The following is a 15,132-nucleotide window of genomic DNA, read 5'->3' as shown; positions in this document are numbered from 1 at the left end:
AACCAGAATATTAGTTTTAGTTGCATAATATTAATAATGAAAGACATAGTTTTTCCTATGTGCCAGACACTGTGCTAAGACCTTTAGAATTATTATGACATTTGATCCTCACAACAACTCTGCAAGATAGGAGCTATAATTCTTCCCATTTTCTAAGTAAGGAAACAGGCTAAGTGATTACCCCAAGGGCAAACAGCTAGTAAGTATTTGAGGTCATGTTTGAACTCTGGATTTCCTGACTCTAGGATCTGTTCTATCCACTATACCACATCGCTGTTTTTAAACTTTGCTTTGTGGAATAATGTTTGTTCCAGAATTATTTGTGTAAATTTTAATGTTTATTGTGCACTTTGAGAACATCTATTGATTTTCTTGCTCCTTGATAAGGAAAGGTCATTTTTCCTGTAGCAGCCCTGGAGCGATGAGCCCTTCCTAAGGTTAATGTCATGTGAGTTTCTTGTTTCAGCCCTTTCTAGATGCTTTTGTCCCTTTTACCGCACCAAACACAGGACTGATCTCATGGGATGGGTGCTAATTGCCCTAAGTGTGTTTTTGCCATCAACCTTTAACCCTATTGTTCTAGGCAGCCTCTTAACATGATCTGTTTTTCCCCCCTGAATGCCTCCTGCTTAAAGCATCTTGCCCTATTATTAGCTATTGCCTATATTAGCAGTGATAACAAAAATAATCTTTGTGGTTGTTGTTAAATAGCAAGTCAGGGGCCAGGAGGCTCAGAAACTATGGAGGAGGTGTTCCTGCCACCTGAGGCATTAAAAAAAAAAAAACCCTGAGACACTAAAATAATGACAGGAAGTATGGTTCATTGAAAAGGACACTAGAGTCATAATGAGACGACCCAAATTAGAACCCCAGCTCTGCTGCTTGCAACATGTACAAATCATTTAGCCTCTCTGTGACTCAGTTTCCTCATCTCTAAAGTGAGGGAATTGGTCTAAGGCTTCTATTAACAACACTAGGTAGAATCTTTATTGTAAATGTCATTCAGTCGTGTCTGATTCTTTGTGACCCTATTTTCTTGGCAGAGATACTGGCGGGGTTGACTGTTTTCTTCTCCAGCTAATTTTACAGATGGGAAAACTGAGGTAAACAGGGTTAAGTGACTTGCTTTTACTTACTTTACTTATTTAAAAAAAAAAATAACTATCTAAGGCCATATTTGAACTCAAGATGATGAGACTTCCTGACTGTAGGTTCTGCACTCAATTCACTATATTACATAATTAGCTGCCCAATGGGATCTAAACTTAAAATCCCTTTCCTTCCAAAAATCCCTTGACTTTATCAAGAATTCCTTGATTTAGGAGGCTGTTTCTGTGTTTTTATAAGAGAATAGAAATGACTGCAAATAATTGAACTGATGTTTATAATTGCTTTTGGTTGTATTTTTTTTCCCCTCACTGTTTCCTACATATGTAACTATCTATTGATCCTATTATTTTCCTCACATCAGGGCATACATAATCCTCAGAATACACATGAGCTTTTTGTGACTTCCAAGGATATTCATTTTAACTAAATTTCAGTAGTATAAAGATGTAGTGCTGAAGGCAGCAGTCCTACCCCTCCCTGCCCCACATTATGGATGACCCAGGATTAAAAAAAAAGTCTGTTAATTAAATTAATTTTTTTAAAAATTTTAAAGTATGGTCAACTGAGACACTGTAGTCTAGACATAGTGATAATTTTAACTGTCAAGAAAACAGGCAAAGCCAGTATTTAACATAATAACCTAGTACCAAGGTCCTTAACCTTTGTGGGGAAATCTACCTATAGACCACTTCTTAGAATAAGATTTTTAAATGTATAAAATAAAATATTAACTGTGTAAAATACATAGAATTGCAAAATAAAATCAAATATATTGAAATAAAAATTGTATATATTTATATGTGTGTTTATAAATATATGTGTATCTCTCTGTGTGTATTATCAATATATATATATATGTGTAAGTATATAGCACTTTATATATAATAGTAAGTATACGTGTGTGTGTATATATATATATATATATACTACTTTTTTTTTACAAGTTCATGGATTTCAGCTTTAAAAGCTCTTGCCTACTACATCTGAAACCTTCTGTTTAATTTATCTCTTTTATTTTGAGAGCAGAAATGGAAAACAGGAAAGGGTTGTGAGAAAAAAAATCCAATTTTTCATAAGAGCAAGATGTTCTTATTGCAAACAGTCCATTGTTGTGTTAGGGTTGTTTAACTCTAGCTTTTCCTTTAAATCCAAAGAGCAGGCTTCTTTTTGTTTTCTATCCATGCTCATTACTGCATAACATAAGTGGGTGACCTAAATAATTTATTTTTGGTTCTTTGTGGCAGTGACAGGTTGCTATCAGAACAGATTTATAGATCAATAGGGATAAGCCAATAGTCTGAAGAATGTAGCTGAGGTCTGAAAAGAGGTTGTTGAGGTCATCTAAGATTTTAATTCATTACACATTTTTAGTAGGAGATTTACATTTAAGGTCTTCCTCCTTTCTGGGGGCTCCTTCTTTTCCCCATGGTTTCGTTCCAAATGGTTATGGGTGAAGGGAAAGGAATCATGTGAGCAACCGGGACCTGGAACACTCTTAGCTGCTTTTATTAATCTTAAGATTTCTAAGCCCCATTTCCCAAAGAACAATCCAAATTCAACAATCTAGGCCCCTTAAACCCCCCTTTTTCCCCCTGAAATTCCTTGACTTCTTTAAGAGTTCCTTTGATGTAGGAGGTAGCTTTTTTGTTTTTATGGGAGAATGGAGAGAACTGGCAAATGTTTGAACTCTACTAATTTGTATTTGTTGGGATTTTTTTCCCATCCTTTCCTAACAGATAAGTTTAGGGCTTTATCATTTTTGTAAGTAAGATAGAAAGGAGCTAGGGAACCTATAACCTTAACTCAAGATAGGTAAAGAGAGCAGTGAGAAGCAGTTGGGGAGGAGGAAGAGTACTGAGTATCTCTCCTTTTCTATAATAATAATAATAATAAATTAAATAATATTTGTAACAGCTGGCACACAGTAAGTACTATATTATTGTTATAATAAGTGATGATATAATTATGTAAATGTATTGTTATAATGTTACTATATTGATGCTAAACAAATTTTACTAATATTAATTTTCAACTGTTAGTATTATAATAATTATTATGATAACATTAAGATAGCACTATGTTCTGGGCTACAAATATTACCTAATTTAATTCTCACAACCACCCTGAGAGGTAGATATTATCATTATCCCCATTTTGCAACTGAAGAAACTGAGGGAGAGGTCAGATGACTTGCCCACAGTCCTGCAGCTAGCATTTGAAACTGGGATTGATCTCAGTTATTCCTGACTCCAAGCCCAGGGCTTTATGCTAACAGCCAAAACAAATTGATGGCAACTTCTTAAATTTAGCCCAATGTTTTCTACGATAAAACAAAGTATTTTCTGGTTAGCTGACAAGCTTCAGTAAAGACTGCTGGGTCACTGTGTCAAAATAAGGGGAGAAATGTAATGGTGGTGGGAAGAAATTTACCTGTTTTTACCTGTTTCCTCATCTGTAAAATGGAGATAATAGTACCTCTCACCCAGAGGTATTGGAAGGCTCAAATGACATATTTGTAAGGCACTTAATACAGTGCATCTGGCACACAGTAAGTGCTATTTTGTGAGCTATTATTTTTACTTCTGCTATTGTTATTAATATAATTATCACAAGAAAAGAGAGCTATCATAAGGAAGAATTTTAAAATTTATTTTCTCAGATGACTGGGTACAGCAAATACCATTTAAATCAAGTTAAAAGGATATGAATTTGCAGATTCCAAAAATACATGTTGATGTAACCTATATTTGTGGATTATAAAATTTTCATATATCTCCAATTTTGCCATAGGGATTAACATTTGGTGACTGAAAATATTATAAACACACAGGGTAGAATTTCAGTGGGTTTTAATTCTCAGAAAACAATGATTATCACAAAGGCAATTACTCAAGGGACCTGCCCAAACACTTAAGAGAATTAAATTTCTAAAGTATATGTGGTTTTATATATGAAGTGTTTTGATTAGGATTCTTTCCCTAGGTCTTCTATCCCATTCAGATAGTTATCAGAATCATCATGTCATTATGATCATCTAAAATTAACTTTCCATGTATTGTGTATAGCATGTAGATTTTATATCTCTCTCTGTAACTAGGGGAAATTTCTAATAGATTGATTCATTTCTGGTCCTGACTGCTAATTGCTTTCCTTATCAATGGTTCTTATTGAATTTCCAACCCACTTGTTCTGTGATCCTTAACATGGAAAAGTAGTGTCTGATATGGTAACAGTAGCAGCCTTTATTATTATATACTATGCCTGATGATTGATCACTCCATAGGTCCCCCAGGACCACTGGATCCTTCAATAGGACAAAAAAGACCCTTGAATGGGGGGAATTGGAGGAAGCAAAATGGGCTAAAATCTTGGCTTCTTTGTACTTTGCTATATTTCCCATAATTACAAAAGAATATTATTTCAACTATCATTATTCTTTATAACTGATTACAACTCTTAAATACAAGCTATACCTAGAGAAACCTAGAGGCTTTGGAATTAAATTTAGATATGAGAAAGAAGTATCCTGAATGATTTAATAGTATTTAAGCTCTAAGGTCAATTGGAGGAGGGAGGAAAAGGGAGACCTTTTGCCTACACAGGCAACTCAGGGACATATAGCCCCATAATCTTGGCCTCCATGTAACCCTATGGACCACACATGGTCTTCAATATAAGAGAGAACTCAGTCCATGGCAAAGTTTTATTAAATGAGTTTAAAGATTAGCACAGACTGATTTTCCCATTAGACAAGCTTTTAATGGAGCCTTACTAATACAATGGAAAGAATGTTGGAAATTAAGTCAAAGACCCTGAGTTCAAATTCTGATGACCTTGTTTAATCCATCTGCACTTCTGCTTCCAAATGAGAAGTTTGGGCTAGATGGCTTCTGAGATTTCCTGGATTTATGATCCTATGTTAAATGATACAGACAGCCAGTAAGATCCTCCAAAAAGAATAATTTGTGCCCAAATAGAATGAGTACATCATTAAAGGTAAAATGGATAATTTTGATTATATTAAGTTAAAAAGGTTTTGCACAAACAAAATCAATGCAGACAAGATTAGAAGGAAAGCAATAAATTGGGAAAAAATTTTACGTCCAACAGTTCTGATAAAGGTCTCATTTCTAAAATATACAGAGAATTGACTCATGTTTATAAGAAAGCCATTCTCCACTTGATAAATGGACAAAAGGTATGAACAACTTTCAGATGAAGAAATTAAATCATTTATAGTCATATGAAAAAATGCTCTAAATCATTATTGATCAGAGATGTGCAAATTAAGACAACTCTGAGGTACCACTACACACCTGTCAGATTGGCTAAGATGACAGGAAAAGATAATAATGAATGTTGGAGGAGATGCGGGAAAACTGGGACACTGATGCATTGTTGGTGGAACTGTGAATACATCCAACCATTCTGGGAAAGCAATATGGAACTATGCTCAAAAAGGCTACCAAACTGTGCACACCCTTTGACCCAGCAGTGTTTCTACTGGGCTTATATCCCAGAGATCTTAAAGGAGGGAAAGGAACCTGTATGTGCCAAAATGTTTGTGGCAGTCCTGTTTATAGTGGCAAGGAACTGGAAACTGAGTAGATGCCCATCAATTGGAAAATGGCTGAACAAGTTGTGACATATGAATGTTACGGAATATTATTGTTCTGTAAGAAATGACCAACAGGATGATTTCAGAGAGGCCTGAGAGATTTACATGAACTGATGCTGAGTGACATGAGCAGAACCAAAAGAACACTACACACAGCAACAAGATTAGGTGATGATCAATTCTGATGGGCGTGGCTCTTTCCAACAGCAAAGTGATTCAGGCCAGTTGCAAGGACCTAGTGACAGAGAGAGCCATCTGCACCCAGAAAGAGACCTAAGGGAACTGGGTGTGGATCACAACAGAGTATTTTCACCTTTATTGTTGTTTGCTTGCATTTTGTTTTCTTTCTCATTTTTTCCTCTTTTGATCTGATTTTTCTTGTGTATGATGAGTGTGGAAATATGTATAGAAGAATTGCATATGTTTAATATATTGGATTATTTGCCATCTCAGGGAGGGGATGAAGGGAAGGGAAGGAAAAAAATTTGCAATACAAAGTTTTGCAAAGGTGAATGTTGAAAACTATCTATGCATATTTTGAAAATAAAGTTTTAATCCAAAAAAAAAATCCTCCAAGAACATGTATTTCTCCCTCATTTCTGTTAACTGGAACAATGATTTTCTGCAGAATCTTTCTGAATGTGGGTATTCATGCTATATTTGTAGTAATTCCAAATTACTCAGGCTAACTGTATAATTTTTTTTTCCTGAAAGACTATTCAGTGTACAAAACACAGTCTTTAAATATTATGCTTAGAAACAACTTTATTCATACATTTGTCTTTCAGCTAAAAATGCATAGTTTTTTTTATTTTTTTACAGATTTCAGCATTCAAGACCACAAAGAATAAATTTCTCAAATCACAAAATGAAAGCAAACCAAAAAACAGAAATGACACAATTTTGTCTTGCTTTTGCATGCACAAAACTGATCAAAGTGGCATCTATCCCTATAGATGGGTGCATGTGATTCATTGGTGGATTAAAAAATTTTGTGATTTAATGATTTTTCTGCCTTTTATACACTAATGATTTGGAATAGCATTACAGACCCCTTGTAATATAAGTTCAGACATTGAAAGGTCTTTCCCAGGTAGTTAAACACGGCCCTTTAAGGCAAAATTTACTAGATTTATTAAAGGCTAGAGTCAAAGGTTCCTCTAGGAAAATTATGGTCATCTAGGAAACAGTGGGGAAAAAAAGCAATTTCTCGCTTCACGCCTGCTTCAACCTTCATCCATCTTCCCCATCCTTCTCTGTAATCACCATCAAAATGTGCTATGTATATATATATATGGAGGTCTGTATTGTTTGGTGATTATCAAAGCTCCCCCCACACACACCTTGTATGTCACCTGAGAAAAGATGAACTGTGGCCCTTCAATTAAAGGGGTACATGCTGGTTGTACATTCTTACCTATAAAACCTAAAATGATAATTCTAGTTAAGTCTAAGTTTAGAAATGAACGAACCTCATAAGGCAGATGGTCTCTAAAGGCCCAAATACTTAGCCAAGCCATTGAGTTGCCTTCAGAGTTGAATACAGGTTTGCATTTCTGGTGCTTCCCCATCAGATGAGAATGAATGCCTCCAAGAGGGCAGTTTTTCGGGGTGAGAGCTCCTACATGGCTTATTACAAGAAATGTAACTTGACTTTTGCTTCTATTTGTGAAATAGGGAAAGTCAAAATCCATATTGGATCTTTCCTAACTCTCCCTTCCCCCTACTTCCCACCCTCAGAGGCAGCTGCGGAAATATAAAAGTCAACAATACCAGTGGAATGACCCTGGCCAGTCAGTTTTGCCTGGCTACAACATTAATTGTGGCTATGGGCATCATGAAAATGGAATTATTTTATTTTAAACTCAGTTGCCCGTTTGGAATAATTTTATTAATGATTTCCAGAAAGATTGAGAGACTGGATGAAAGGAAGGCTGGCTAGGGGGTGGGTTGTTGTTGGATAAATAAATTTAATGATGTTTCCCATCAAAACTTAGAATGTGGGTTTTGCTACATATAAAGAGCAAAATCTGGCCCAGTTTTTTTTTCCTTTTTAAATTTACCCTTCCCTGACATACTATTTACATAGTATTTAAGAAAAAAAGAAAAAGCACTGACCTATAGGTCATTATCATTCAAATGAGTTAAAAGTGATTAAATGCCCAGAACAAAGATGAGCATTTTAAGAAGTTAAGCTTCACCTCTGGTGCAAAGATGAATAATTCACAAACTAATTACTATTATAAACTTGAATTTTTTTATAAAATGAAAACACTTCTTTTAAAAAATTCCCTATTTTCATTGATTTTTTTTTTGTATTTAGTTGATTAAAAACATTTTATTCTTTCTATGAAGCAGTGGGGACTGCAAAGAGACATGGATGTTACTATAGAAAACAAGTTTATTTACAGTAGTGGTCATCCATCTCTCAATGAGATGCTATACCACTAAAAGCAGGACATTCTCAATAACAAAGTCAAAGTAATCCGTAAGACACAACATGCACCTACATGGGTGGTTATTGCATGTGCTGGGTGGTGCTATAAGGCATGAAGAAATTGGCTTGGTGTTTTTTACACATTCAAGAAATCTAAGCATCCTTGAGAAATTGCCATGCCCGGAATGGCTTAGAGAAATTATACAAAAACATACAGCAAAAGGGGGACTCATGCATCGCAAAAAAGAGGGATATATTATAATACACTGGATAAAGCATTTCTACAAACCCAAAGAAACCAATGTCCCTTCCATCTAAACCAGAGAGTAAACAGGAATGAGTGATTGCAGTTTGAACGTGCCGGACTATAGGTATCCATTGCAAACAGATGGAAATCTGGTCTCCAAATTCAGATGGTGCCATTATTTGTAGCTCAGGGAGCTTTCTTGGCTGTCCATTGGTAAAATAAGCATCCTGAACTTTTCATTTTACTTATGGATTTTAAAAGAATCTGGTCACAACTAGTAGAATACAAACTGGAGAGAAGTGGGGAAGGGGACTGTGCTGGAACAGTGCTTCAGTGACAAGTCCCCCGTGTTTCTCTGGGCAACAACATGACTTTCTAGGTACAAACTTAAAAATCCAGGCAAAGATGCTCTTCCTTCCATTGTATTGGATGCTTCTCAATGATATCTGAATGTTTGGTGACTATACTAAATAGATTTCTAATTTCAGTAAAAGTCTAGCCTTTTTCCCCCCTCAAATTCCCTATGAAGATTGACATTTTTCAAGAATTCTTTCAGTGGCAATCTATGGCAAAAACCTTAAAAGGGGGGGAAAGAAACTAAAGGACATGAACCATGTACAGTGGAATATAGTTCATATCTGAAGAAACATTAACACAATTTAGGGAATCAGTATAAACTGCATAATGCTAGGTATGCTGTCAACATCTCCAAAATGGTTATTGGATTTTTCAAACCAGAATTTCAAAGTCTGTCTGTACCTTTGGCCTTTATCCCTATGTCCAGATGGAACTGAACCAAGATGTCCAATTGTGAATATGTATATTGGCCTAGGAACATAGGGCCTACATATCAAAAGAATTGTGTTCTGGCAAAGCAGAATTTTTAACAAGCCTGCAGTAGATGTCTCGTTCTTGACACCAGTGGGCATCGTGAAATGTTCTGACTTAATTTACCAAAGTGGGCCTGGGTTAAGGACATAGTTTAACCCTAATTTCCTTCAGAGCCATTAGCTCCACAAACCAACTTGCTCAGAAATGTGTGAAAAGGGGAAACTGGTAGTGAAAGAATAAGAATGTCTGGATCCCAGAAAATTCATGTGAAAACAAAAGACCTTGCACATAGTAGGCACTCAATAAATGCTTGTTGAATGAATAAAAAAATTACTCAGTAGCATACCCCTAAAAAAAGGGAGGAAGGCAGTCCACAATAAAATAAGCAAAAAGATATTTATAGAGGAGTTTTGTCACCTATTCAACAGTTTAAATATCTATATCTATTATGTATATATTCATATACACATATTTTTATATGTATCACTTGCTGTCTCTGACTTCCAAATCAATGTTGTTTTTTAAAAATCTAATTTATATCTGGATGAATAGATAAGTAATCATATCCAAATATGCTGATATGTATATAAAATCTACAATGTAAATTCACAAATTGTCAAATTCAAAATACTAGTTTGAGAAACTAGTTCCATGGGCTTGGTCAAACTGTATGACCCTAACATTGAGATAATAACTATGGATCATCTTTTACTCATAATTTTGTGCAAATTAATTCATCAGTTGATAATAAGCCTAGAGATGAAAAGTGCTGTTAATTATTGCTTGATGTTACCACCCTTTGATCAAAATCTAATTCCTTGGGTGAAAGTCATAAAAATAAAAAATTTCAAAAATCATCTCTATTAGCATCATTCTTAAATATTTTATATTCCTAGAAATGATTTGCATGAAGTAACATATTGATTTGGTGGGGCCTAAAGGTTTTTTTAATTGAGAACACATTATAAATCATAAGTTTACAGGCACTATTCATGAATGGAAATAACATTCTAGGCACAGCTTTGGACAGACCAGCACCATATACTCTTGCTGGGATATATATAGAAGATGTTATGTGGCCAATGGAAAATATCATATTTATTTTTACAAGCTAGTCATGACTTTGTGACATTGCTCCTTGAGATGGCATCCTGGTTCAGGACTAACAAGTAAACATAAAATGGATTATATAATGCGCTTCTTTCTATTGCTACAATAATTTATGCAGATTATTTTAAAATTCATCATTTATTATTTTATCTCTAGTTCTTCACTTTACAATTAAGGTTGAATGTTATGGAGACATAACCAGTCTTCAGAATAAACTTATTTAAAAGGTGGATAGGGCAAAAGAGCAATTAAGAGACTGTTTCAGAAGAATAACCTCCTCTGATTTTGGTGTGTTATTTTTATCATATCTAAGAGTCTCACATGAATGTAGGTGGTTAAGTAAATATTGATGGATTCTAGTCTACCATTGTTTATCTTAGCAGAAACCATTAAACGCTCAGTGAAGAGAAAAAAAAAAATCTGATGGATATCCCATCCTTGGTCTTAGAACTCAAGTACCTAATATGTACGTGTATTGTAAAGCCAGTTTAGTTCCAAAGTTACTATCCCTTTTCCCCTACACGTTTTATAGAAAATCTGAGTTTGGACCAAGAAGGAAAATGAGGAGGAAGAAAAGGAAGGAGAAAAGTATTTTCTTGGTGACATACTTTGAGCTGAACCTTTCACAGGGAAAAGTGTGTCATCTTCCAGGGCTCACGCAACATTAATCACTTGAAAATGATATGGGTATAATTTTATCCTTAAGTGGCCTCTCTCTGTCCTAAGGACAAAGAAGAAGGAGAAAGTGAATTGGGGGGAATTGTGTCTTCGGGTTTAAATGTTCTCCTCTTAGAATTAAGATGACCTTCTAGCAGATCCAACTCCTTCCACATGCCCCGGCCTCCCCAAAAAGGAGGGTCCACTTTTAGAAGTCTATGGGCTAATAGGTCAGAATTGGTGCTACAGCTCATCTCAAAACCAGGGTGATCTAATGATTTCAGCACTCTGAATAAACATTTCTTGGGGGTCCAGTACAGACACCATTCATCAACAAATAAGTTTGCATATGGGAGTGGCCATTTTCATTGGCTCCTTCCATACAAAAGTACTGTCTTACAGAACTTGCAGGTACAAATTATTGTACCTAATGGTCTTGCTACTTGAGTTTTCCAAAGCATGAGCTGATGCTCAATCAATACCCTTGAGATGAATTCCAGTAAAAGATTCTACGTTCAATATAAACATATAAATACAAATTTAACTTTCATATGCAAACAAATATCCGAAAAAATCAACTGGGATATGATTTCCTCCATGGAATTATGTGCTTCACCTTTGTTTACAAAATACAATCCGACAGCCCCTTTTAAAAGCACCATCTCTGGTTCCAAACAAGTCACTCCTCCCTCTACTTATCCCATTTAGCGCATGTCTACAATGCCATAATAATGCTATAAAACACTCTCCCTATTCCAAGTCACACAGCTGACTTCTGAGAAGCATCTCAATAGCCCCACTAGCTTGTGCTCAAGTGCAAAAATCATCAGAACTTGTAAAAAATGTACTCCAAAAGACAGACCAACCTGCACTGTTAGAAGGAGTCAAGCAGAGGAACTCATTTCCAGATGACCCAAGAGGGCACCATTAGTAATTTCCTACTGACCCAGTTAAGAGCCAATCTATTCCCTAAAGATCTCTAAACCTCCAAAGCCAGGAAGTGGGCAGCTGACCTCCCATCACATAGCTAAATCCTGTTTTAACTCCAAACTTCTCAATTATAGCTGATGGAACCTGTCTCCTGATAGCTGAGATGAAATTATTTCTCCCTTTGGTGAATTTTTAAAACAAAGGGTTGCATCAATTTGAAACACTCTGGTGGGTTTCTTGCCCAGGGCTGCCGGTCAGGAACAACAGTGGCCCCAGCAATTTTGGTCTGATTCCCGTGCATAGCCAGCCCTACATGCAGGGAAAATGAGGCTGAGCAAGCAGTCTGAGCCACAAAAATCACAACCTGCCCCAATCTTTCCTCATTCCTGGATGAAATATTAGACCTTGCGTTGCTTTAACCGGCTAGGCGAGGCTTCCTCCTCTGGGCAAACATCTGTCCGGGCTGAGGACCGGCCCTTTGGGCACTGCTTCAAAAGGCACATTTACTCCAGTGGCAACAGAATTAAGGATGAAAATGGTCAAGTGGGCTCGGCAGAGCCCCGTGGGAGCGAGCAAAAACTGAACCAGAAGAGAGATTTCCAGCCTCGGAGTGCTCCGGACCACTCTAGTTTTTCTCCCACGCTTGGCTCACTCTGCTTATGGGAAAATAACTCAGTTATAGCAATCCCACCCATACACGTGGTCCTCCAGAAAAACACTATGCAAAGACAATGGCTCTCAATCAAATTGCCTTCCCAACCAATTCCAGTGTGTGCAAAGCAGAAGGGCTGAGATTTCAAAATAACAACGGACCCCCTCCCCTTCCCTAAAAAGAAAAAAAATTTCAAGTGCTTATTCTGAAAATATTTCCACACAGGAGTTAATTTTTTAAAAAAATGAAATAATCATGGTGTATATATATATATTATATACATATAATATATATATTACTATTTAAATAACAATTCATTAATACATTGAAATAATTAAACTTGTGTTCACATTTCCATGCATTTTCTAGCAGGTTAAAACATCGGGATTGAAGAAGTTGCCAGGCTCTCTTCCCACAAAGGGAGAGCTCGCCCCTAAAAGGGGTTTTTAGAACGATTGACGACCCGCCTTTGCGTCCCGGGACAAACCCCCCTCCCAGACCCCCGGAAATCAGGAAGCTGTTGTTTGTGCGCACGCGTGTTTTTGTGTTTTCCTGAACCACGGCACGAACGTTTATTTTCCCCAGGGGCTGGGACCCCTCGGTGGGCAGGCCCCCCTCTCGGGCCTCCGCCGGCGGGGGCTCTCCCCTCCTACCCTGTGGGCTCTCGCAGCGTCCGCCCCGCGCGGGGTGGCGGCGGCCAGGCGGCGGGGGCGGCCCCCCCCAGTCTCTGCCTCAGTCCTCCTTGCAGAGGTCGGCCACGCTGAGGAACCTGCGGATGACCAGGGCCAGGCAGAGCACCAGCAGGACCATGTAGCCCACGGTGCCCAGGAGGGTGGGCGCGGCGGGCGGAGCCTCGAGGAACTGGCGCAGGCCCTCCTCCACGTAGTGCATCTGGTCGTAGATGCTGAGGAAGGTGAAGATGTGGAAGAGCTGGTGGCTGTGGCCCACGATGTCGAAGAGGCCCGGCTGGATGCGCTCGGGCAGCTTGCTCACGTTGAAGAAGGCGGCCACCACGAGCCAGAAGTAGCGGCGGTAGAAGTGCACGAAGAGCGTGGGGTTCTCGGCGCGCAGGTCGAAGAGCCAGCTCTCCAGCATGATGGGGCAGGCCATGCTGAGCGGCATGACGAAGACGAAGGTGCGCAGCGCGAACGGGTAGGCGCACCAGTCGCCGCGGCTCTTGCAGCACGCCACGGTGCAGGCCACGGCCAGCACGAAGGCCACGGGCAGCACCAGCGCGCGGTAGGCCGCGATGAGCCCGGAGCAGTCCACGTGCCAGCCCAGCCGCTGCTGCACGTAGGGGGTCATGACGCTGGCGTCCAGCAGGCTGAGCCCGGGCAGCAGGTAGTAGTAGTAGGCCACCGTGCTGCCGAAGCCGTAGTAGCTGATGGAGGCGTAGTCCAGGTAGAAGAAGGCGGCCCGCAGGCGCAGCGAGAGGCAGCTGAACACGTGGGCCGTGCAGCTCATGGCGAAGGTCAGCAGCACCCCCGACGCGTAGCACCAGAGCGGCAGCAGCCACGGGTGGTGGAAGGGCAGGTCGTCGCGGCCGCTCAGGAAGAAGAGGCGGCAGAACTTGCTCAGGAACAGCAGCAGCGGGATGAAGTGCGTCCAGAAGTTGAGCGTCTCGTTGGTGGGCTTCAGCACGGACGCCACGCACTCCTGCGCCGTGCAGGGCAGCCGCCGGTAGCCCGACAGGATGAAGCACTCCACGAAGTCGTCGGGCACCTCGTCCCAGCGCAGCAGCGGCTTCGGCCCGGCCGGGGGCTCGCGGGCGGCGGGCGGCGGCCGGCGGCCGGAGGGGGCGGGGGGCGCGGGCGCGGCCGGCGACGAGGACGAGGCGGACGCGGCGGCGCTCTTTGTCCCCGCGCCCCGGGGCTGGAGCCGCAGCGGCATGCTGCCTGCCCCTCGGGCGCGGCGCCTCCTCTCGGCCTCCCCGACCCCGGCCGTCTCCGCTAAGGCAGGTGAACAATACCTGGGGCTCCCGGCGGCCCGCGGCTCAGCCCGAGCCGCTATTGTCGTCCGCGGGGCCCGCGGCGGCGGCGGCGGCGGGCGGGCGCTGCGGGGGAGCGGGCAGGGGCGGGGGAGGGGGCGGAGAGGAGCCGCGCCGGCCCGGGATTTATCTCTTCTCCGCCCTCAGCATCCTTCCTGGCCGGCGCCGCCGCGCGCCGCGCAAGCTCCTGCTGCAGCTGGTGCCGCCGCCGCCGCCGCTGCAGCGCTGCGACTGAGCATCGCGGTAACTGCAAGCGCGGCGGCGGAGGGCTGGGGAGCGCGCGCGGGGGCCCCTGGCTAAAGTTTCCCTGCCCCCGCAGATAGAGTGTTCCCTTTTCTCAGGTTCCCCCGTGCCCCGAGCGCCCGCCCGACGGAGCTCGTTAATGATTCACGGGCAGAGAGCAAAGGGCGCGGCCCGGCGGCCTTTCCCCCCGCTCGAGCGGGGGGCGAGGGTCGCGCCGGGCGTTCCGAAGCCAACAGCCACGCTGGAGTTCCAAGGGGACAGTTTGGGTCATCGGTCAGAGATGGGGGAGGGCTGGCGAGGGCTCTGCAAG

The 15,132-nt window shown here is 40.9% G+C and overlaps 1 protein-coding gene across 1 annotated transcript; it reads right to left on the bottom strand.

Annotated features, from left to right (window-relative positions):
- Positions 1 to 13,244: 13,244 nt before the first annotated feature.
- Positions 13,245 to 14,834, bottom strand: PAQR9 (progestin and adipoQ receptor family member 9). The gene has a single exon (XM_031957813.1). The coding sequence runs from the start codon at positions 14,480 to 14,482 to the stop codon at positions 13,325 to 13,327; it is 1,158 nt and encodes a 385-aa protein (XP_031813673.1). The 5' UTR covers positions 14,483 to 14,834; the 3' UTR covers positions 13,245 to 13,324.
- Positions 14,835 to 15,132: the final 298 nt, after the last annotated feature.

This window comes from Sarcophilus harrisii, chromosome 3 (assembly GCF_902635505.1).
Source record: "Sarcophilus harrisii chromosome 3, mSarHar1.11, whole genome shotgun sequence".
NCBI classification, from domain to species: domain Eukaryota; kingdom Metazoa; phylum Chordata; class Mammalia; order Dasyuromorphia; family Dasyuridae; genus Sarcophilus; species Sarcophilus harrisii.
The sequence above is the reverse complement of the archived record's forward strand: the minus strand, read 5'-3'. Positions and strand labels throughout refer to the sequence as shown.

Coding starts and splice junctions, on each gene's coding strand:
- PAQR9 (XM_031957813.1), bottom strand. CDS start 14,482: ATGCCGCTGCGGCTCCAGCCCCGGGGCGCGGGGACAAAGAGCGCCGCC.